The 25,206-nt window shown below is 43.1% G+C and overlaps 1 protein-coding gene across 3 annotated transcripts in view; it reads right to left on the reverse strand.

Moving 5' to 3' along the window:
- Positions 1–24,653, reverse strand: part of SNX19 (sorting nexin 19) — a 42,569-nt gene extending 17,916 nt beyond the window's left edge. Inside the window, exons 1-8 of one of the 3 annotated variants that reach the window (XM_012449184.2) lie at positions 22,439–24,653; positions 19,764–19,902; positions 18,726–18,826; positions 18,474–18,593; positions 16,419–16,549; positions 15,063–15,159; positions 14,399–14,579; positions 11,777–11,906 (exon numbers count right to left, since the gene is read on the reverse strand). In XM_012449184.2, coding sequence (XP_012304607.2) covers positions 11,777–11,906; positions 14,399–14,579; positions 15,063–15,159; positions 16,419–16,549; positions 18,474–18,593; positions 18,726–18,826; positions 19,764–19,902; positions 22,439–24,115 — 2,576 coding nt within the window. In that variant the 5' untranslated portion in view covers positions 24,116–24,653. The other 2 variants (XM_021672590.2, XM_021672593.2) reach the window with 2 other exon arrangements.
- Positions 24,654–25,206: the final 553 nt, after the last annotated feature.

Genomic DNA, 25,206 nt, shown 5'->3' on the forward strand with positions numbered 1-25,206 from the left:
TAAATCCTGGAGGAGAGAGACAGCTGCCAGCAGCCTACCTTTGGTCAGTTTTCCTGGTAAATAGGCCCAGAGGATAGAAGAGATTGAAAGTCAAACAAAAACAAAGGGGGGTTATGAGGACCATGAGTCATACTTGTATTTTGGGAAGTGCCTCTGATGGATGGAGCAGCATTGAATTGATTCCCATCCATTATTTGAAACTAGTAAGAAGAAAAGAAGAAGGAAGGAAGCAGAATGGGGGAGGAAAGACCAAAAGCAAAGGTCAGGATACCTTTCTAACGAATGCAGAACGAGAAAAAGACACTTGGGGACTCTGTATTCTTAGGATAAATAAGACTGATTGCAAAGGGAAATCTCTAAAAATTTCTTCTATATTTGAGTATTGTGACATGTTTAGGATTTCAATCTGAAAGTTTTCTTTTTTCTTTTTTTTTTGGACAGAGTGTTGCTCTGTCACTCAGGCTGGAGTGCAATAGTGGGATCTCAGCTCACTGAAACCTCCGCCTCCCGGGTTCAAGTGATTCTCCTGCCTCAACCTCCCAAGTTGCTGAGACTAAGGGCATGTGCCATCATGTCTGGCTAATTTTTTTGTATTTTTAGTAGAGACAGGGTTTCACCATGTTGACCAGGCTGGTCTCGAACTCCTGACCTCAAATGATCCACCCGTCTTGGACTCTCAAAGTGCTGGGATTACAGGCAGGAACCACTGTGCCCAACCAATCTGGAAGTCTTTTACACACAAATCTAATGTGCCTCTGCAGACTTTGAAGTCAACTTGTTTTGGTCCCATACTATGTTTCTACTGATATACTACAATCCAGTTCTGAAAAAATCAGTACTGATAGACTTTAAAAATAACACTAAAAAGCTACAGACAGGTTTGAGCCTGGCTTACCCATATAAAAGTTGAACAAACTCTCTGAGCTCTGGCTTCCTTCATTATAAAATGGGCTAATTCTTGCTTTGCCTTCTTCACAAAGTTATCAAGATGAAATATGAAAAATAAAAAGTATTTCTAAAAGTGCTAGTGTGTTTACACATGTAAAAGAGAAAAAGACTCCTTCAGACCCTCTTTAAAAATTCAACCGGTCCAGAGAACTAATGATGGCACGATTGGGAGGAAGCTTTGCATTTCATGCCTCAGTTTTCTCACTGTAAAGCTTACTCTCCTGGAAGGCTCAGAGAAGTAAATACTGAACCAGTAAAGCATTTGGTACTGAGGGGTTAAGAAAATTGGGGAGAGGCCCCAGGGGTTTGAGGTAATAGGAAAACTCTATTTCTGAATCCTCCCTAAAACCAGACCTCTATATACTAAACAATAAAACTTTCACTGCAGAGACTACAGGATCTAAAATGTCTCTGTCTCTTCTTTCCTTGTCCCCGTGTGAACAGCATGGCTGGCTCATTCTCAGTCCCCAGGTAGTTATCCTGACCCTGCCTTTCTCAGCAGCAAGGGCAAGGGCAGAGAGAGGGGGTGAGGAGGGGAAGGTAATTAAAATGGCCACCCATTCAGAAGAAAATTGAGTCCGTGGAGGGGAAAGGGCAGAAACAGGGAGCAAAACCCTTAGTGCTGAAGCACCAGGAAGAAAGGCAAGACACAAAAGAGGGGAGAAGGCAGTAATTTAGTGGTCGTCTTGACAACCAGAGCCCCTATTGTTCATGGGGACTTTACCTCACAGGGCGATCTCCTTGCTCTGCTCTGCACATAGAACCCCCACCACAGGAAAGGAGGATGGGAAGAGTTGGAGGAGGCAGAAGTGATATGTAATTATGTGCTCGCAGGAGGGGTTGACCTCCAAATTTCTACAAATATTACAGATAACAGATTTAGAGTGTACTCAGCCATGATTTGGAAGAAAATTATCAGGGATTTATTTAAATCAGCAGACATGGTAGGACTTCAAATTATGCTGTGAAAATGGCTAGAGGAAGCTGGAAAAGACCAGCCTTGAGGAGAATCAAGAATGCATATGAGAAGCAGATGCCCAAGATAAACAAAGAGAAAACATACTGAAAGGGGTGTAGAGAAGGAAAAACGCCGATCATTAGCACCATCACCTTGGTGTAGAAGAGCTACCCAAAAGTATTTCCAATTTCCTCTCTACAGGCTGAATTGTAAAACCTTTCCAAGTAGAAGGTTCTATCTATCCTGATATGAAGGATGTAGGGACACTGCAGTGGAAACTCCAGAATCTCCACAGAATAGGAACTTTGGGAGCACTGACTGTGGGTAGAAAACACAGAGGAATAATAAATAAAAGCAGAAAAACAACAACACAAAGGAACCCTGGGGAAGACAGGAGGTGGGTGTTGAGGAACTTATCTTGATGCTACATTTGCACACCAGCCTCCCTCCCAGGAAGGCTGAATTCCCCCTGAGAAATCTTTCAAGGCCAGCATTATATTACAGCTAAAGTAGATTTCCCACCAATTCACCCAACTCTCTCCCTGCTCCAGTAACAAATAGCTCTACTTCTCCAAAGGGCACTTGGAGAAGCCAGCCAGGACAGAGGTAAAGATCAAAAGTGAGCATTAACATGTGGTTGCTTCTCCAAAACCAAGTTAGGAGAGAGCCAAACAGTCTCCATCCACGGCTGAAAGTAATAGGAAACGTTCTTGATTATGTAACAGGTTGATAAGATTCCTAACATCAGGGTTATTCAGCACTGACAATCTCCACCTTAGTGACTATAGAATGTGTAGGATTTGGGGATCACAAAAGACCCTGAATTTAGGTCCAACTAATTTATAGAGAATATTGACAACATTCTTTCAATTCAGAAGTCCAGCTGGCCTCATCACCACAGACTCTGTTCTGCTCACTCTATTCTGAATGAATCAGTTCCAGTGCTGAATTTTTAACAGGTGGGATCCATTCAAAGGGGCAACTTCGCGTCATCCACACTGCGCCGAGAAGCAAGCTTATGCTGAAGATGCATTAGAGCAGAAGGAAGAAGGGTGAAAGATGAAAGAAACAGGGCTTATCTAAAAGTCACTGGCACTAAGGAGTAGACAGATAAGTGGCCTCTAAATCTTGGAGCAAGTCAGCAAATGGCTTCAATATTACTGTATCAACACTAGGGCAGGGGAACCTATAACTGCAAAATCAACAGGTCTTCTTCAAAGGAATGTGATGGTATTGTTTAACCTGCAGCGCCACCTGGTGCCCATATGGAGAATTACTGTACTCATGCCATGTACCAGGAGTTCGGTAGGCTTTTTGTCACCTATTTGAAACAAAAGCAATACACAATCAGAAAGAAGCTGGCTAAAAGTATTCCAAATTACTTTTTATTTGAAAGTATAAATAATGTCCCTTCTCCTGTTTTAAAAATGTTTTAGTGCCTAGAATATTTAGCCTAAATGACAACTATCTTACAAGATCTAGCTTTGTTATATTTTCCTCTATAAAGCCTCCCTAACATTTACCTCTAAATTATCTCTTATGCCCCCAAAACTTCATATGCTAGGCTATGACTTCCATTTGAAGAGTAACAGGCAAGGAAGTTCAGTGGTTTGTTCTAAGTCACATAGCCTCAAAGCAAGATTTGAATTCAGACCTGACTTCAAAGCCCATGTTCTGGCTTTCCACGTAGAAGGAAAGAGGTGGAGAAAGCACGATACCAGGAGATGCTTCCAGAGAGGGTAGGCTCTGTGGGGCTTCACACTGGGAGGCCCAGGTTGGGGCGGGGCACTGCACTCTTTGGAGAGAGCCATTAGAATGGGAGATGCCCTGAAGGGCCCCCTAAAGACCTCTTTGCTTAGGCCCTACCATGGTTCTGGGAATCAGAATTCCCCAATTAATTGAAGACCTGGGTACGCCTTGTGTGGAGGCAATGAAAGATTCAGTTTTCATTCTGCTGCTGGTCCCCCTGTACTACTGAGGAAACCCTAAGATTCTTACTAGTGTTAAGCAGAGGGACTGACTCCAGCAGAATGATGTGTGATCTTCTACGTTCATTTATTTGACACAAATTTATTAAGTGCTTTCTATGTATTATGCGGCTGGGTGCCGAAGGTATAATGGTTAATAAGACATAGTCCCTGCCCTCAGGAGGCTGACATACAATCTGAAGCTGTTATCAAAATGTCAAGCTCTTAGGTTCCTGTTTGCAGTCATAGATGGGCAAGAGACACCAACAACCTGACTTGAAAAAAAAGGCTCTGAGGTTTAAATACCTCATGATATTCTGTTTTTTGTTAACTTTTACAATGAGCAATTCTGCACTTCTATTTGAGTATATCAGACTTCAAGAGCGCACACACACAGAAATGCAAACAGAATGCAAAGGCACATGGCTGTCAGCTACCACTCACCTGCTATAATCAAAGATATATTCCAGGAGAGACTGTCACCACGTGACAGGAAAAGCATGATGTCTACACCCATCCTAAGATGAGTGTAAAATAAGTGATACCCAAGAAATAAGACAGGTAGACCACTCACATGACAGGGGAAACTGCTAGAGCCCATCCTGGCCCAGTCTTTAGCAGTCAAGAGCTTCCCTTTGGCATGGCCTAATGGAAGAGGCACGGGACAAGCAGCACTCCTTCCCAAGGAGCCACAATACAATCTGAGTAAAGCCATCGATGAGAAAAATTAATCTCAGCAACTCTTAAAAACAGCCCAAGTCAATGATTAGAGAGCCAGAAAATCACGGAGAATTCTGAAGACATAGACTTGGGTTACTTTTGCATCTGGGGGTCTTGCAAAGCATATTTCTAGAGAAGCTGTGCATAGGAAGAGATCGGGTATAAGACACAGCCAGGCACCAGAGCTGAACTGGAAGAAAAAGTTACACAGCAAAGGAAAAAACCGTAATCTATGCTTCCTGAGAAACTCTTGAGTCTTAACTTTGATAATGTTTTCCTGATTGTGAATAGGATGTAAACAGAGATAACTAAGAGACAATCCTCGGCTCAGAAGTGCTTTAAAAATAAAATTAGAATAAACAGACAAAAATAATTTATATGCTACCATCAGACGCATGTGTCCCTAAGACCAGCCAGATGGAAAACAAGAGAGGCTAGATGGGAATAAGGCAAGGGAACTTTCAGGTGAACCCAATTCTAGTGGCCATTGCTTTGCAGGAAAGCTTTCATGGAGGGGAGGCAGTGCAGGGCAGTGGGAAATGTATGACCTCGAGGCCAGGATGACTCAAGTGGAATCTTAAGGTGTGGTTGTTAGTACTTTCATGATTGGGGAATGCTATTTTACCTGAAAATAACTTTTGTCACTTATAAAACGTAGAAATATATGTCTATCTCATGGAATTGATCATTATTACAGAGTACATAGCTGCTTCCTTGGTTATCATTAACAATAAATATCGGTTCCTTTCCCACTGCAATTATTTGTGTCCTTCTGGTGGCAGACCTGGAGGTTCTCTTAAGAAATAACCAATGTCACAAAGACTTCTTATCTACCTGCTACTTAGACATGTCCACCAAGAAGCAGGCCCTTGAAGTAGAGTTCTACTCAGCACTTTTGATTCCCGGGTGTTCTAACAGAATAGCGGAAGCAAGAGGGTTCATGGTCAACCTTTTCCAACTGTCCTGAGGGGAGATGAACATCATGCCTTGCAGCACAGCACTCTCCAGAGCCCTTAGACTCTGCCACAACTCTCCTCACCTTTCCTAGGAGATGGTTTACAGGGAGACATCTTTTCTAAGAAAATGATTCCAAGGTCTGGTGTAAGGTCCAGAACTTGCCTTCAATTTTCTCCTAGGTCCCCTGCTTGTTGGACTCCTTAAACTGTACATCCTTTCTTTTCTTCTTCCTCTCTGTATACTTCCTAACTTTACATGCTTTATACTCTCCTCTGCCAGAACCTTTTTCCCCCTGCTTTCCGCCAAGCCATTCCATTCCTACATACACCCAGCACTCATACATACATACACACACACTCTCTCTCTCTGATACACTCTCTCTCTCTCTCTCTCTCCCCTCCACACACCCCCTCTTTAACTGAGAAATCCTGACGCAGATGCCAGGAATGTGTCTGCTGCCCTTTTCACACAGGTCTGATGCCATCATCAGGGGCACGGGGAGGGCAGTGCTGTAGACGTGGCATTCACGCATTCTGTTGCTGGCCTGGCTCCTATTTTTGTCGTGGCATTGCTCTGGGTGTCCAGGCTGGGCGCTGGTCCAGCTTCTTCTCATTCCTTCACTCTCCATCAGAGCTCCATACCAATCCTACCCCTTACCTTGGCTGGATCTTCCTGCCCCAAACCTCCTACCATCAATGGAGTGCAGTGTATGTCTCCTCTTTCCCTCCAACCCGGTCTAGCTCTGAGTACTTGCCCAATTTGCTAAATCTGATTCTGATGTATGCAGAGATATTTTCAAGTTTCTTCTGTTTTCGGACATGAGCAGAGTTTGCACAAGCCAGATTTGCTCCTTGGCTCAGACTACTATCCGCTCTCCCCTTCCCCTCCCTTGGTCTCTCATTCCAAATAAGGAGTGCTTCTTGTTACATAATTGGATGTTCCCAGCACAGAAGCTGACACATGAGGTTAAGTGCACATGCATGCAAGACTTCCCTTTGACTTAACAATGCCTTTTTTGGGCATCTAACTTCTCTTCAGCTCCCCTCCCCACTTCTTTCCACATCATCAACAATCAAGGGAGATTTATAAGCCTGGCTCAGATCAGAGCTCTTCCAACTTTGGCTCAGAAGGAGGGGTTATGAGGTCAAACTTACTCCGTTTTTTTTTTTTTCCCCTTTGCAGGATAGAGTGTGTTTATAATTTGACAGAAGTCTATGGCGTCCAAGGCGGTAATGTATATAGGTCTTTTAAAGGTGCAAGGAGGACACACAAATTTGGAAGCAGAAGAAATAAACTTGCCTGCTTGGAGATAATAATACTGGAGGTTGGAAAATGAGGACATTTTAAGGAAGAGAAGCACTCAAATCTGGTGACTACAGCATCCCTGATGCTCAAACTGCAGTGTGTTCCAGACAACTAGAGAAGTGGCAGTACCAGTTGCGGCACCAACACTAACTACCCTGCTCTTTTAAGCACAGAACTTAAAGGAAGAGAACCCAAGGACCCTGCAAATGCATATGGCTCAGCTACCTGTGGTTTCAGGGAGGGCAAACACGTAGCCTCCTAGGCAGCAGTCATGGGGATGGGAGACAGCGGGACCTCACATCACGCCTCTTGCGGGTGACGCAGCGGGGACGGTGGAGAGGTGCTTCAGCTCTGGAGATGTCAAGTTTCCAGCATATTGGCTTACCAAAGCAAACAAAGCTGAAGTGTAACAATGCACAAACCACTTTTTAACATTAAAAACTGCAACTGTCGCGGGGACAGTAACATGGGCCGCCTCTAGACTGCAGCAGTGCCCTTAGTTAGACACAAGTGTGTAGATATGAAGATGAAGTTTGGATTCTACAAATTGCTTGATAATCTCCAGTACTTGGAGACAAAGATTTTTGGGTTGGTTTTTATCCAGCTGAATTTCAGGGCAAAGATCTGATCCTGAAATTTAGACAATCATCACAGCTATAAATCAGAAAAACCTGGGTTCAACTTCGGCTTGTGATATTTATTAACCCTATGATTTTGATTAGATAACCCACATTCTTTATAAGCCTTAGTTTCCTCATCTTTAAAATGAGGGTCGTAATACCGCTTTCACAGGACCTTTGGAGGAATTAAATGATATTAGCTTGGTGTAAAAACAATTCAGGCTTTTTAACAGCATGTGCATGGTAGTGTTCAGTACAGTATTTGCACTAAGTAAACGCTCAATGAACATTTGCTGGACAGTAAATATGCTCATGCTGAGGAGATTATCAGTGTTTACACTCTGAAAGCTAAAATGAGTTCCATGTCTCTCATGCACAGGGGGCTTGCAGGTATGAGACCATGGGCCACAGGTGCCAGATCTCTGGAACCCCTGGGGGAAGAACTGGTTCTTTATTTAGATACCACGACTTCTAGCTTCCTACCTTAAGGAGGCTTCAGGAACACTGAAACCAGCTATAAGGTACTTGAGAAAAAGGCCAAAAATGTCATTAAAAAGATGGGAAAAATGATTTGTAGGGATACATGAACGGCCTTAAACAGAGAAGTATGAGATTCTTCATTTAATTCTAGTCTGTGGAAGCTTGCGCTGAGGAGACTGCTAAACCAGATGTAGTTTTAATACAAAACAAAATGGGCTACGGATAAAGTTGGATTAGATATAAGTAAGAACTTGCTGACAGGAAGGGATATGAGATAACCGAACATGTATAAAATATACTCACCTGGAAATATGTAGGATGAACAAAGATAACAGACACAGTTACAAGTTTTTCAAAAGTAACTAGCCACAAAATTCTATTCTTACACAATATTCACAGTGGCTTCATTCAAATTCACCAAATATTTTCACAATTTTCCCACTTTCCCATCATAATAGTGATGCCTTTTCACAAAATAGAACAAAACAAAACAAAAAACAACAAAAACTCAGAATGTGAAAAGAAGAGAACGTCAAGAGAAATTCAACTGTAAGCCCCCTCATGGCATGAGCTACATTTGGGTTTGCTAGTCTTCATTCACCAGACTTTACCCAGCCAACTGGAGTTGGATGTAGTCAGGGAATGTCAGGGATAGGAATGGAAAGGTGAGGAAAATGCCTGGGCAACACAGTGAGACCCCAACTTAACCAAAAAATTTAAAAAATTAGCCAAGCCTGTAGTCCTAGCTACCCGGGAGGCTGAGGTGGGAGGATGGCTTGAGCCCAGGAGGTTACAGTGAGCTATGATTGCAGCACCACTACACTCCAGCCTGGGCGACAGAACAAGATCCTATCTCATTGATATTTCATATATTGACATTTTATGCTCAATATGTGAAAAATAAAAAATAAAGAAATCTCACAGCCTCTGCTTTGACCTCTAAAATGACCCCTGTCTTCTCCATGTCTACCATGCACCTGGAGCTTGCTTCCTTTGTATTTAACTTTTCTGTCTTAGCTCTCCCAGGACCCTGAATGCATGAAATACTCCTTCTGTGATCATTCTCTAACTCTCAGAATATAGGTATCTCTCCTTTATCTGGTCTAGCCCAAGCCCTTGAATATTCAGTTATTCAAACTTCAGGTAAACTTTTTCCTACCCCTTTTATATACGGATCTCAATCTTTTTTGAATTTATCCTAACTCGTCTATACTTTTATGCTCATACTGAGTAATTTCTTGTGTTCTGAAGCCAATTTGTCATGTAAATGACTTCAAGGGGAAGAGGTCATTAATGATCACATACCAGCTAGTTTTTGGATCTTCTCATATTTTTTTAAAAACCAATTAGAAGATCAGCAAAGGGAAGCCCAAAAGAAGAAGAAAAATGAAGGCCTAATTAGTGACATCCAGAAGTGACAGAATAAAACTGAAGAGACTATACTTTCAAGTGTAAAGGTACTGGGAAGGGAAATGTTTATTTCTTTAGTAAATATTTAATGAGTAGCTACTATGTCCAGGCCCTGTATAAGCTGCTGGAGACACAAAGCTAGTTCTGGTCCTTAAAGAACTAGTAGTCTACACAGGGTTTCTCAAGCTCGGTAATACTGATATTTTGGGAGGATAATTCATGTTGTTTGGCACGGGGGACTGTCCTGTGTAGCTGCAGGATGTTTAACAGCATCCCTGGCCTACACCCACTAGATGCCAGTAGGCATCCCACATCCCCTTCCCAGTTGTGATAACCAAAAATATCTCCAGATAATGCCAAATGTCCCCTGGGGGACAAAGTGTGCCCCGGTTGACAACAACTAGTTAAGGAAAAGCAGATCATTTATATAACACACTGTGGTAAGTGTTATTATCAAAATTTTGAGGGTTAGAGGACTCTTTAATTCTGGGGGAAAGAGAGTAGATGCTATAGGTTTCACAGAATAAATGACATTTTATGCCCAGTATATAAAAACTGTTTTGCAGTAGGCCAAGCAGACAAGAAGAGGGAAACAAAGACACAGGGAAGTAGCACAGAAGAGTAAGTAGAGAAGGACCATTTGAAAGCAGACACAGGAAGATGAGCAAAGGCCTTGGGGTAAAAGACCACAGAATATTCACGCAATGATGGCTACTTTACATGGAGGAAAATGGAAAATAAGACTGAGACTAGATCATGCCAGGTAAGAAAGGAGGTGGAATTTTAATATAAAGAAATAAATGTATATTTTAAACAGAATAGAGCCCTTTTTCAAACAAAGCCTTACCTAGATCCCCAGTACATTAAACTGATCTAAGTGGAACCTCTTCGGTTGGGTCATGGTCCACTCAGTTTTTCCTTAGCTTCTAAGTTGGCTTCAGAAGCACTTCTGCAGAACCCTAGAACTCTAGGACACATACTGGAAAAACCACTTTTATAGGCAATAGGAGGCCACTGAAAGATTTTAAGTGGAGAATATATGTTCAGATTTGCTTTTCAGAAAAAAGCACTCTAGTGGCACAACTGAATATTGAGTAGGAACAAGGAGAAAAGCCTAAAGCTACAAAGACCATTCAGCAGTTTATATGTAGGATTCACTTCTCCAAGTGAATTCAGTCTTAAGGCTACAAGATACATGAAGAAGCACGTTGGCTTTGAAGTTGTACAAAGTTGGCTTAAAATTCTAAGTGTGCTACTAATGATGACCTTGGGCATGTTAGTTGACTTTGCCAAGCTCTATTTTCTTATTCTGTAAAATGGGGCTACCTACCTCACTTGATCACAATAAAAAAATACATGTAAATGGAGATTGGGCGCTGGCATAGACAGCACTTAGCAAATATAGATGTGTATCATCTTCCTTCACTTGGTCTCTTTGTGATTCAAGTTTATTATACCTCCTTGATCCTATGTAACTTAGAAAAGGGAGATTTAATTGCTTGTTGTTAATAACTTTTCTACTTGGTAATGAATAGATACATAATTATTTTTCAAAAGACTGTATTTTTTGAGCAACCAGTTAGCACAGGCCACATGCTAAGAGAAGGTCAGCATCTGGCTGCTTCTTACTTTGGGATGTGCCAGGATGTCTCATAAGAGGGAGTTCAAAACAAGAGCAGCCAAACCCCAAGCACTACATGTGTCTGCCTGGCACAGAGAGAGTGTTTCTGGTCTGCTTCAGGTTAGCAAAGCTTACATCAGTTCCATAGTTAGAAAGTCAGCAGCTAAAAACTCCACCTGTATACAAATCTTTCAGGAGATCAAATGGTGTGAGGATTACAAAGCCTGGATTAGAAAAGCCAACTTGCAAATCCAAATTTCCCTCTATTCTTTACCATCCTGTGCCAGTAAGTACTTCAGCTATGAATATTTATGTCCCTGTCAGAGAAAACAATCTTTATTTTAAGAGTACTGATCTGTTTTCTCCTTTTCCTTCACATTGTTTATCATCACAGTGATGACATAAGGTCAGCTGAGACAAATGTCCACCATACCAAGTGAAAGGGGCAGTACAGCTGGAGGATATAACTGGGTGGAGAATGGAGAGGAGGAAGAGCTCAGCTAGGTATTTTATGATCACAGGCAGTGTCTGCATCTCAGTGCATTATGCCAGAAGTCTTACAGAACCAGATACTTTCAAATTGTCGACAAGAAGGTAGTTAATATAAAAGCTTTCTGATACTCTCAAGGCATTTTTCATCTCTATAACCCCTGTAACAAAGAATTTATATTCAGTTACAGCTGCAGATTCCCTGGACACAATGTTTACTCTTTCTAGTGCAGAATTCAGCACCGCATCCACTTCCTCTGCAATTTGAGATTCTGATGTGAGGGAGAATTTGCAATCTTACCTTTGAACTAGGGTCCCAAAGATCAGATGAAGAAACTTTTGCATGTTTTCGCTACACAGCCATTTCCACTGTTCTGTTAGTAGCAAGAGGAGCAGATCCAGGGCTGTGTCAGCTAACTCTGTCTCTGTTCCTGAGGAAAAAAATGGCATCAAGAGTAACTCAGAAGAGACCCATACTTGAGAAACATCTTTCAATGTATTGGGTGACACCTGTGTCTTTCTACCTTCACGCCAATCATCTGGTATTTCTGCAATCCCTCCATAATCAAATGCAGAGATGTTTAACTCATATCTAGCAGGTTCAGTGATAGGCTCAGCATTTCTTTACAATTTTTATTTATGTTCCTGATACTGTCACCTAATAAATGTTTCTATGATTTAGAATATTTTATATATATATATATATATATATAAATAAAATTATTTTGACTACTTAGTTTCTATTTCTTCTGTATTTCCGCACGATGCTGAATACTTTCTGTTCCAAATAAGAGCTCACAACCAGTGACTAAGTGTAACTGGCAAGGCCTCCTCTCTTTCCAACCTTGCATTCCACTCGCCCCCACAAAGCATTATGGAAATACCATGCATAGAAGTGGGAAAAAATTTGGCCTTCACTTTCCTGAAAAACCTCCGTTACACAGAACCGTGGGGTTAGGATTCAGGAGGCTTCAGTCTGATTTTGAGATAACATGTGGTTCTAGGAAGAACACATCTCTGGTAAAATGCCATAACAATTATTAAATTCTTCCCTGTTTCAAAGAGTAGAAGGGCCACAAATGAGCTTATACCTAGGCTAAACTAAGGTTTCCTGAACAAATGTATTTTAAGGAAGGAAGCATGTGCTGTTTAAACTGTGCTGGGCTTCTGACGTCACTTCTGATTTGCCTCCAAGTATGTAATGTTACAGAATGGATCTGAGATAACTGGTGCTACTGCTGTGATTGATATTATAAGTAATATCAACAATGACTTTGTTAGTATAGGACCAATGGGTATTCTCTGGGTCAGCTTGCCCAAGCTCTCCTTGAACATGAATGACTTCTGATTTGGACAGGTCTACTAGAAGGGAGTCAAACTTCCCTTTTAACCTCATCTAATATATATTTTATTTTCTGTTTTTATTGCAAGGAGGCATTGGGAACTGATATGTTGTTTGCTTTCTAACCATCTCCTCAAAGATGGGATATTGCAGTCTTTGGGAGACAGCATCATCCTGAGCCTTAGTCCTCAACTGTATGAGTCTGTCAGGTTTAGCATTTGCCTGGAGCTGCCACCATGTGGTCACAATTAGTTATAGCAGTAAAAAATAAGAAAGCAAACAAGGTACCACCAAGTTAGTCCTCTTGTCCTCTTAAAAAAATGGTATATATATATTTTTAATTATATGAGCATTTTGAGTCTCTCAGAGATAGAAGAAGGGTTTCAGGCCCAAACCCTGCCTCTAGAGATACGCTGTTCAACATTTACTGGGTGGACTTTGCCTAGAATGATACTGTCATCGCAGCGTTCCCGCTCCCCTCCATAACCATCTTTATAGTCTCTTAGAGTTCTCTGATGCTTTCACCGTCATCACTTCATTTACTTAACCAGTGAGATATGTGTGAAGGGATGGGGCTGTCAACCCCATTTTTCACAGACTTAAATTGAGGCCCACAGAAGAGGTGTCAGGTGATTTGTTCATGGGCACCTGCGAAAGAATAGTGATACCAGCTTTATCTCCATTTTTGAATCCAAGATTCTGTGTTCTTTTATTCTCAATGGAGATGCTTATCTTGATGGAACTGATACACATATTTTAAGTTCTAGTTCAGTAAACATACTAATTAATATCTAAGGCTTTGAATTTTTCTTCTGCAGAGTACACATCTGCTCTTCCTCTCCTGGAAGGTAAAACTGTTCTACCGCCAATGCTTATAAGGAAGAAGTAGAGCTTTCACCTCTTCTCCCTCCCTACTTTACGTTGGTTAACTAGTTGGTATCATCTGCCATGGCAGTAAATAAAGAAGAAAGACTAGATTGGGGAAAAAAAGACAATTTCCATTTTGAACATGTTACATTTCAGTTGCACTATGGTATATCCAAGTGAAGATATACAATATTCAATATTTAAGGCATCACCACACATGAATTAGAGCTGAAGCCAACAGCACAGCTGGGGTCACCTTGGAAGAGTGTGTAGAATAAGAACAGAGAGCCGAAAATCAAGCTCTGACGGGCGGTTCACGGAGCCAACAGAGTGGACTAAGAAGCTGCAAGAAAGGCATGAAGAAAACCAGGAAACCTGGACACTAAGGAAAGAAAGTTTCTAAAGAAATGCAAGAGTCTGATACGCCACAGCATGTCAAAAATAAATTCAATAAGCTGTCGATATTATCAGCATGATCTCGTCCTGCTGGATTAGAACTCCGTTTGTGCCCTGCTCCGCAGCTTGGCTCTGCTCTGGCAACTGTGTCCTACTCATCTCTGTGCCCAAACATACCACCTCCAGCACTGGAGTTCAACACAAGGCATGCTCAGCTGGACAGAACAGAAATTAAAGTTACCAACTCCAACTATCCCAAGCCCCAAGTGGATGCTGCCTGGCTCCCTTCTCCATGGGAGCAGAGACCTTGCCACTCACCTGGATCGCTGTTGCTGGGGTCTTGGGCTGGCACAGCTGCATCTGACAAGCAACTGTCCACATGTCCTTTGGGAAGTTGTTCAGGATCTTTTTCTGGGGCTTCTGTTGGCTGCATTTCCAGTAACTTTGTCTGTTTTTCAATAAAAGATTCCATCCCAGACATGGATAGGGTCTCAGACTCCTAAGAAATAGCCAGTGGCATATCACATATGGAATATTGACAGTAGGGGAGCAAATGTGGCCCTCTAGGTTTCCCTGCCTCTCCCCTGAGTAAGTACCTTAGGTACAGAACCCAACTGATGCTATAACTACTTTAGGAAAGATTTTAACCTAAGTTGCAACTGAAACAGGCCTGCCCTAGGCCTATTACTTCTGAATACATTTTTGGTTCAACCATTTTTTTCCAGGAACTAGTCTTCTCTCTGATCTTGTCATCCATTATCCCAAACCCACTGTGGTTGATAAGCCAACTTGCCAACCCAAACTGGTAGGAATTCCAAACCACTCAGAGAAAATACTTTCAGTATTAAAGTTGGAGATTCAAATGTTAATTAAGTCATTTAGCAGGACATTTCTGGCTTTAGAGAATAATTCAACTGCCTATAACTGCAGGACCAACATCTCAGATCTTTCTGCCTCACATTCTCTGGGTTTTGGTTCTTACCACATTGCCTTCCTGGAGACAATAGAGAATCTTGTCTTGTGCTTCGGTCACAGTTAGTGCTGGAGAAATTTTACTGGATGAGAACCTCAGCCTGGACCTGGTACAGAAACAAACAGCAGAAACAGAATGTAACTCATGGTCTTGAGCCCCACAAAAAGGTCTGGTAAGTACTGATAACACATCACAACAAGAATATCCATACTTATTCTGGGGAGCTTACTGTGGTCAGAGCTGCCAGGAAAGACTTGGCCCTATAATCCCCCAAACAATGTATATTCTGGCGATTCTTAATAGATAGGGCAACTCATATACTAAGCTATGTCTACAGTGCACTTGTGAAATGGCTTCTGCCAAGTAAAACTGACATCAGTCTATATCATGGTTATATTCCCATAGAATAGAAGATTAGTTAGCACATACTAGGCACTCATTAAAAATGTGCTGAAGATTAAACAGACGGGTGGCATAGACCAAGTTTTTATTATTGCTATTCATGGTGTATTCTTTTTGGACATCCATTAATTCCCCTTGCGTTCCAAATTAAACCAGAGAAGGAGATGCAAGTGATAACATCAACGTTTCAAGGGACAGAGGCTCATAAGCACAGGTATCATGGTCATCCTTCAAAATAAGGGCCCCGTTAAGAAAAGGTTAGGTGCTGTGAGTCTGTTATTGCTGGCCCATGAAATGTAAGCACAGAGACAGAGAGTCAGACACTCAGACACACAAAACACACACACACACACACACACACACACACACACACACACACAGATGCTCTTTCTTTATAAGGACCCAGATATATGAAATTTCCATTAAGGGTACATGTGGTGCCTTTGCTGGCCACATGTTGGCTTTGAATGCTGCCAGGGAACAGCTGGGCCCTAGTGCAAGAGAGAGTAATGGTAGTCAACCAGTTACTAAAATAGGCCCTGCAGGTTTCCATTCTAGCCCTTTCCTGTTTATTGCTAATATATGCAACTTCTGAGCCAAGATTTCCAGAAATGATGGCAAACAGAGATCAGTTATAAGACTTAATTCTTACTAGGAAAGAAACATCTCTATTTTCCAGGAAAAGAGAAAAGAGAGTACCAATATGCTAAAGTCAAACATCCCTGGTCAGTTGGGCCCGGGGTTCCCATGGCAAAAGCAAACATTCAGCAGTGCTGTCTCTGCAGCACTGTAGGCTCCTCCGGGTGGGACACTGAGGAGCCTGGGGTCTAGCCTTGCCTAAAAACTGGTATGTCTGACCCACCTCCTCTCTTCTAGGGCTTGAGAATAGGGTGAGCTTTGGCTAAGGATTGGGATCAATCTGAGCACTGTGGAAAGGTCCCTGGGTGACTGAGGGCTTCTCACTTGCTAGCCTTCTTGCCTTCTGTCTGGGACTTGCTTTCCGTCTCGGCCTCACTCAGCTCCTCTGTGGGACTCTGTGGTTCAGAGCGAGGAAACGCTGTCTTCAAGGTGTCCACAATGGCACTCACCACCATCTGCAGGAGTCAGAGGTGCAGGGTCAGTAAGGCCATCCACATCCACAGACGGAAATCGCCAAACGAGCAGTGGCCCCCGCCTAGCGCTTTACGCAACAGGATGAGGAGAGTGGCCAGGCTGTCTAGCAAAGCCTTATCCAGTAGGAAGGTTGAATACCAGCTAATGACTGAGTGACAACTATCTTTTTTTTTCCCACGACCATAAATATCTTTTTCCTTGAGGAGTAAAACAAACGATGCCGTGGGAAAAGAAGCCAAAATGAATAGTGAGATATATAAAAACCTAAGAGTTCTGTTGGCTGGTGATATATTTTTCAATTTTCTTTTTATATAAAAAAGTGATTTTATATAAAAAGGTTTCCAAATTGATAATACCTTCATCAAGATGTGCATTAGTGGAAGTACATAGGTTAGGTAGGACTATAAAGAGAAAGGAAAAGTGAAGAAGATGATCAAAAATAAAAAATACAGTTTAGGGGCACAGGTAATATTAACATGCTTAGAGTAACTTACACAGAGCAAACAATCACTTTTTCTAATCAATTCCAACAATTTCTCTTCTTTAGGTACAGAAAGATTAATAAAAATCACTCAGGTCAAAACCAAGGTATCCGGAGTTGATATAAACTTCTCTACTCATCAAGACCAAATAAAACAATCCTCACTGAAGATTAAGAATAAGAATGGGAAAATGACATACAAGTATTTGCTAAAAAGGACAATGTGCAAACAAAACCTTAAACTATCAAAGTAACAGAATGAAACATTTACTTTTCCTCTGGTGCTTCTTGCTAATTACCACTGCTGGCTCAGAGCAGCACCATGCCTTCTTTAACTCATTCTTGTGGTATTCCTCCACAAGGAGTAAGCTAGCATAGCCAAGTCAAGACTGAAGTGAGTGGTCAACAGACTACAGTGAAGGCTGGGGGAGAACAAACCAGGGGAAGAACACTGAGGATGCATGAACTTAGAGAATGCAGCTTAGAAAATACAACTTGTTCTCCAGGATCACAGAACTGTGGCCTGTGAGGGTGGGGAGGTCCTCATCTGTCTCATTCACTGTTGTAGGGACAGCAACTAGTAGAGTGCCTGGCTCAAAACAGGCATCCAGTAAGTAGATGTGGAAATGGATGAATGATCTGCATGGAACTCTGGGCATTTACCCAGTTGATCCCTTTTTAGTTTGTAGTTTTTTCCATAGCAGTGGATATCCCCTAACACCTACTACATGAAATTCCATTTTATTTGTTGCTCCGAGCCTAGAGGAGAAGAGGGAGGCTCCTCTTCCACCAATGAGTCAGTGTTTCCCAGCCCTATAAAACACATGCCACTTTTGATAAACATAAGTCTCAGACTTCTGCCCCAGAGACGCTCATATCAGTTGGTAATCACTGCGTACAAGCTCCTACATATTACACAAATGTCTTTCTTCCACCATCTCCATAGGTGCTGAGACAACCTCTCGAAGAAGGTACAAGTCTCTCCATACTATAAAGGAGAACCATGATACCACTCTAAATCCAGCTTAGAGTCTTGTCTTAGGGCTCTCTTCCTGGGTGACCCAACACTGAAAATGATCTTTATCCTCCAAAAGACCACCCTCCTGCCAGCTATCTGTGAAGACAGATCTATCTTTACATGCTTCCAACAGCATAATAATGTAATACCCCCAGGAGATACACGTACACTTAAGAGTGCTGGGGTACTGTTTCCCAGCAGCTGTTCCCTGTGATTCAGCAAGCTGATGATTCGACCAATATTTGGCAACAGGTCTTGACAGTTCGAGACCATGTTCTATTCACGTCTCTGTGCTGCCCCTTCCCACACCCTATCGCTCCTATTTTTCAAGCACTGCCTCCATTCTGATGAATGCTTCACATTTATAGATCAAAACTAAAGCTGAGCACAGTGGCCCTGCTGGTACCTTGTCTATTCTAGACACCATAAATGGTTTCTTGACAAAGGCAATGCGAGCATCTGTGTTCAGAGCAAGGAACTCCTGCACCTCCTCACTGTTAGCGATCTCCGGAATGGCACAGAGTTGCTGCAAAGGTAAAACACACAAAAAAATTTTAAAGAGAAATTCCAGTCCCCAGATCTCTCCACCTTGGCTTCGGTGTTCTGGGGTTAGACACCCAGGTTAAAACGAGAACAAGGCCAAGAGAAGAATGCTAACCTTTAGGAATGATTCTAGGAGGCTCTTACGGGCTTCTACTCTGTCACTGTCCATGTTTCCAAATGGAAGATCTGGAAAGAGCTTTTTAGGACCCTTCACATCTGCAAAAAAGCCCAAAATATTAACTCATTTAACATTCAGAGAGCGATCACATATAACACATGTAAAGAAAACAGCACTATTGAATATATTTCCTTGGATTAAAAAAAATTTCAGGAGTTCCAAATATACATATAATCCATATGACCCATACAACACTCCAGTGGTTACAAGTGAGGGCTCTAAAGTCCAATGACTCAAGTTTAAATCTGGACTCAACTCCCTAGTTTAACAGTAATCTTCGGCAATTTGTGTTATCTTTCTGACTTTGTTTCTCTTCTATAAGATGAGGATAATGGGAGTACCTATCTCATAGGCTGAGGGGGGCATTAAAAGAGCTAACATGTGTAAAGTGCTTAGAAGAGAACCTGGCATGGATTTTCAAGGTTGGCTCAGTGTTAGCTATTAAGAAAGAAAATGTATAATTTATGCCCAAACTTATTAAATTGTTTATTTTGGCAATCATCACCATTTTTAAAAAAACAAAGTAACCACTTACTAGCTCATTCTTAGAGTGAAACTTTATTACATTAAAAAAAAAATTCCCCATGCCTGAGAGTTGTCAAACAGCACACAAAAGATCTGGTTGTTAAATGAAAGAAGGTGGCAATAACTTCTGGGTAATATTTTATATTAAGAACCACCAATCTATGAATCTGGAAAAGTTAATTTAACTCCTCACACTAACAGGTACAGGTGGAAATGTGAACACCTTTTTTAATCTTAAACTAGCTGGGGCTGCAGAACAAAGCATTTGGCAGTAAAGGACTACCTCTGAAAGAATGTGATTGCTGCTGTCCAACACTAAACCTCAAAACTCCTGAAGCAAACCCATGGAGCAGAGAACCTTGAAACTGCATTCTCCTCCCTGAACCCTCCCATAAACCAACAGGCCACAAGGTGGCTAGATGTGGGAAGCAAGCAGGGAAAACTCATGACTTTTGATGAACTTGCGTAGATCTGGTTTCTCCTCCAGACGGGTCTGCAGATTCAAGAACTCCCGATAGCGGCGATTCACAGTGTGGTAGGCCAGCTGCTGCAGGCTGCTGCTGTTTTCACCGTCAAGGGCTGTCTCGTACTGTCAATGAACAAATTGACTGACTGAATCAGCCGGGTTTCAGCAATCTTCTATTCTGGCTTTATTAACTAATTGTTCAATGGCCACATAGAAAGAGTAAGAAACTTAGAACAAAGGGAGGGAGATGTTCCTATTCTGTTCCAGAACCTCCTATATCTAATTGTTCAAAAAGTCAGAAACGAGTTCCACTGCTCCATACTACCACTTTCATCTGAAAGCTCCCTCTCCCAGATACTTTCTTTACTTACAAAAATGGCCGCGTAACTATTTTTCAGATGCATATTTGAATAGAAGGCATAATATCCATAAAAATGATACTTCCTATATCACCTCTAAATTACGGGGCTAAACATTATAAGGGGAAAACCATTTTGCCATTATGCTCCCATGATTATTTATATTAGTTAAAGGAAGACCAAATAATCCAAAAAGCAGATAAACATCATTTATCTGGAATAAACTAAAGGGTATTTGTTTTGTTTCAGGCAGATTAATTTTCCTAATTGTTATTCTTAGAGCGAAACTGAATTTTTTCCCTAAGTACCTATCATCTGTATCATTAGAAGTCACATGAAAAATGGATGCTATAAGGAGTCAAAGTCCACTGTCTTCATAAGCTCAGAGGGCTGGTATGTGGAAAAGATGACTTATACCTCATGTTCCCCAAAGAGTGAACACCACGGATAGCATGGAAACTGTAACTCAGCAAGGAGGCACACTTTTTGACAGAGTAGTTAAGAGACAATGAAATGCTGTGGGAGAAGTATATATGTGCGCCTTCGCATTAGGAATAGGTTATTATTTTTTCGTTGAGGTATGCTGTGGGAAAGGGATGGAAAATACTACCTCCTTGTTGGTGGGACTTGTGGCCGGTGCTTTACAATTTTTTGGAGACAGATAGGGTGTTCATTATGAGCTGATGTGAGCAAAGTAGTCCCTCAGAACAGCACTGAGAAGGAAAGACCAGGTAAGAGAAACAGGTGGAATTCAGGGTGGGGCTCTCAATGGTCACATAGTAAATGTAAGAAATTAAGAACAAAGGGAGGGAGCATTTGGGAACGATGAGAGTTTCTGTGGAATATGCTGCTCCTTGAGGGCCAATTTTCAATACTGTTATGGTTCCTTCTATCATATAAACTGAAAATTATTTACCATCAGAAAGTATAATAATAATATACAACTTAAAATCAGTTATATGTCCATATAAAAATCCAAACCCAATTTCAAACTACTCATAATTGGCTATATTATTTTGTTCTCATTTTTTACTTTACTCTTTTCTATTGAATATTGAACTATCGATATTCAAGTAGCAGCAGATGTCAAAATCTAGCAGCAAAAAAAAGGATAAATAATGGGAGAAAGACTGTGAACTTAAAAATTCCATCCATCAACTTACTTTTTCTGCTAATGAGGAGAAAAAAACCCTGCTGTTTAATATCAGTGTTGGAACAGTCATTAAAAAAAGATGAAATAACCAAAACCCACACTTAAATGTGAGAAAGGTGCATGGCCTAGTGACATCCAGAATTCGAACAAAAAGGCAGGCAAAATGTTAACAAAGTGATACCTGTCCTTTGAGGCTACTCTCAGTTATTTTATGACCAGACATCTGCACTTCTACAACTTGCCCATAAGGAACGTGTGTGTGTGTCTGTGTGTGTGTGTGTTCACATATATACATTTCTAATTACTTCCATTCTGTCTTACTTGAAAATGTCATGTTACTTTCTAAAATGCTATGTCATGATGTAGCCGTGCTGAGCAGATCAAGGAAGGCCTTTTCCTTCTTACCTGGACTGAGAGTTCATGGGGAGGAGTGCAGCAAGCAGGCTGTGTCTGGTGGTAGCTTTTGGACTCAAATGAGAGAAATTCAAGAAGGCAAGTAAAATCCAGATGGGCAGGATCTTGCCCAAGATTATTCTTTCTAAACTTCTTCCCTGATAATTTCTTTCTTTTTCAAAATACTAGTATATTTTGTAATTTGTTTTAGGAAGGTAGGTTATTTGCGTATCTGTCTCAGAAGACAGCAAGTTTTTGACTCTTGGAGGTGTTTAAGCACAACTTGACAGAGACAATATGAAGAGGGTTGGCTAGAGAGGCAATTCCCCCAAAATGGCCTTAGGACAGGCTGTCTCCATATTATCTGGAGAGTTCTATTTGGAAAAAAAAAAAAAGAGAGACAGAGAATCCAGGGAATCCTCCTTAGAAATTCTCAGATGGAATCCATCAGTCTGTCAGAATCTGTACATATAAAGAGCAGTTCAGGTGATTTGAGGTACAGCCAAGTTTGGGAACCACTGAAAATATAACCCTCAGCATTCTAGCAGCCCTGAGGTTCCAGGATTGTTTGTGTGAGTACAGAATAAATGCTACTCTGCCTTACACATTAGCTTCAGACCATTCACAGATAGATGCCTACTGAAAGAAACACTTCAAACTAAGAGCATCCCTTCCCCAAGAATATCTGCTTCACTGACTGCTTTTCAAACCCACTCCTAGCCCAGATGAGCACCCACAGCTTTAATCCTGTTACCTTCACAGTATAGAGTGTGTATGGGTGGAATCCGGTGCCACTGTGCTCTCTGGCTGTAATAGTGCCAGTGATACGAAGGTTCTGGATGACAACTGGGCCATCTGGACTGCTTAAAGGCTCAAAGCTGAAGGTGGCTGAGCTGAGAGGACCAGGTGGAGAGGAGGAAAGCAGAACTGGTGGCAGACTGGGATCAAGGGAGCCCATGTCACTGGTGAGATCCTTCTCTAAGCATGAGGGCCGTGAGAAGCAGGTTTTTTCTGGCCCCTCCAGCAAAGCTGTAACAGAGGTGGTAACATCTCCTTGTTCTATCTCTTTGTCTGCTGTGTCAATCTGGATCTCTGGGCAGGAGTTCAGTGTGGAGACTCGCAGGCCTGTCTCTGTTTCTGTCACAGGACCCTCCTCAGTCTCTGCTCCTTCAGACCCCTCACCATCTTTGGGTTCCAGAGCCTGTGAACCCTCTAGGGCACACAGGGCATCCTGAATCCTGTCAGAGAGAAAGTTGCCTGGAGTCATGAGCATGATGGTTTCTTTGCTCAGTTCAGACAGCGGAGACTCCAGCTCTGAGTCTTCACATAAGAACAGGGGGCCTCGAATATTCGGCTGTAGGAAATGAGATGAGTTGTTTCCTACTTTTCTTTCTTCAGACATTCCACCCAAGTCTCCCTCTACAGCTTCATGACCTTCTTCAACCTCTGGGGAGGTGCCTGCAGGACCCTCTGGTTCAGTGTAACTTACGAACACTGGGGCTGCTATTGGAGAAGGGGCTCTCCCTTCTGAAAGCTGTTCTACCTCAGTGATCAGTGGCAAAGAGGTGGGTACTGAAGGCTGTTTGGGGGTGCTGGCTGGGCAGAGTGCTGGATCTCTAGCCTTAGAAAAGATACCCACAAGTACAAGGTGAATCCAGTCAGGATCTGACAGCCTGCTGATCAGTGGTAAGATTACATTGCACGTGATGAGTTCAACCACTATATGGCGTCCGGTACGGGTCTCCAAGTGGGGCTTGGGCACCAGCCCTTGAAGCAACAAATTGACAACGCCACGTGTATAGGTGACTTCAGCACTGGGGTTGTGCACAGCAGGATGTGGGGTAGTAGCCCGGCAGTAAGCCTCCCAGAGGTCGGAAGGCTCAACTGGACCATTCTTCCCTGCAGTGGCCTCCTTTGCCTGAATGTAGCTCTGCAGGTGACAACCGCAGAGAGTCAGAACACTCTGGGCAAGAGCATGAGTGTCCATCATGCTCATCCTCCTCCGAAGCTCCTGGACCAACCCTTTCATAGCTGCCTCCATTTCCTCCTCAAAGGCTGGCTCCTGGCTCACGGAACGGTACCAGGATAACACAAAATCTCGAATAATCATCTGGATGGTGCGGTTGATCTCCTGCTCCAACTGCCTTTCTGCCTCGGGGCATGGAGGACAGGCGGCCACTGGAATGAAGCGTTCCAGGTGCAGTCGACCTGAAGTTGCTCCAGTGGCGCTGGAGCCCAGCCATCCTCCCAGTACCACTAGCAATGCAGACAGAAGGCACAGCAGCCACACGTTGACCAGAAGGTGTATGACCAGGAGCCAGCCAAGCAAGACCCCTATAGCCATCAGCTTCCGGCCACTCAACAGGTTACTGAGGTGACAGCTGGTTCCAGCCGGAGTCTCCTGGAACGCTGGCATCGTTTCTGTTTTCATGGTTGAACGGACAAGGTGGCTTCCCCAGATGACAGCCAAGATTTTACTTCAGAGTTTGGAAGGGGGGCATGAACTGTGTCTCAGATACGGGGCGATCTGGGTGCTGCTCTGGGAACGGGGGGGCTCCGAGCCCTCCAAGTCCTACAGGCACTGCAAAGCGACAGCGGCAGCTCCGCGTCTACCCACGTCTACCACTAACAGAGCCCTCGAACTCGCCCCTTCCAGCCGAGGTGTGGCTTTGGAGGAAAACTTTGCGGCCTTCATACTGCCCCACGCGGAAAGCCTCTTCGCGGGTTCGGGGCGGGCGGTGTAGCGCCCTGAGGCCCACGAACACTTACACATGCAGAGGGCGGCGGCGGGCCGGGACTGGGTCACACGCCACCGGGAACCGCGCGCCCACACTCAGCCCCGACCTGAAATGGGCTCATCGGGGTCCTCTCCGCTGGCCTCGGCCCGCCGCCGCCGCAAACCTGGGTGACAGCGCTCCACAACCCAGCCCGTGTTAAGGCTGCCAGTCGACCGGCCGCCGGCGACAGCTTCCGGGTCGACGTCGACGGGAGCGAGGCATGCTGGGAGAACGGCCGCGCGCGCCCCGAGGAGCTGTGCTGCCTGGCGCCCTCTGCTGGCGAGGAGCGGCCCTGACGGCACCTGCGCGCGGTAGTCTCCGAGCCTGAGCCTGAGCCTGAGCGCGCATAGGGCGCGTGCTCGCCAAGGGCGGGCGCAGCTTCCCGAAGTGCTGGGAAACAGAGCCGCCTGCGGCAATCACCACAAAGACCCATACTTCCAGACGCCTTAAAACGCATCCCAGCTCTGGTTATTAAATGAAGCCTGTTTCTTACTGCTTAGGCACGCTGTCAATAATCCGGTTTATTTCAATCCCATGGAGGAGTAGTTTCATCGGCCTGATACGTCTTAACATTCACCCCTTTTCCCCTGGAGCCCGTATGGCGCGTCCCCAGTACACAGCCTACCTCATTTGTTGTCAGGAATTGCAAAATATAAGACATAAAACAATACAGAGATAGATTTATGTTTTAAATTTTACATACTGTACCACAAAATCAAATTTGCTGGTGGCTTTACGGAAACAA

This window comes from Aotus nancymaae, unplaced genomic scaffold, assembly GCF_030222135.1.
Source record: "Aotus nancymaae isolate 86718 unplaced genomic scaffold, 86718_ANA_hifiasm-v0.15.2.pri h1tg000012l, whole genome shotgun sequence".
Classification (NCBI taxonomy): domain Eukaryota; kingdom Metazoa; phylum Chordata; class Mammalia; order Primates; family Aotidae; genus Aotus; species Aotus nancymaae.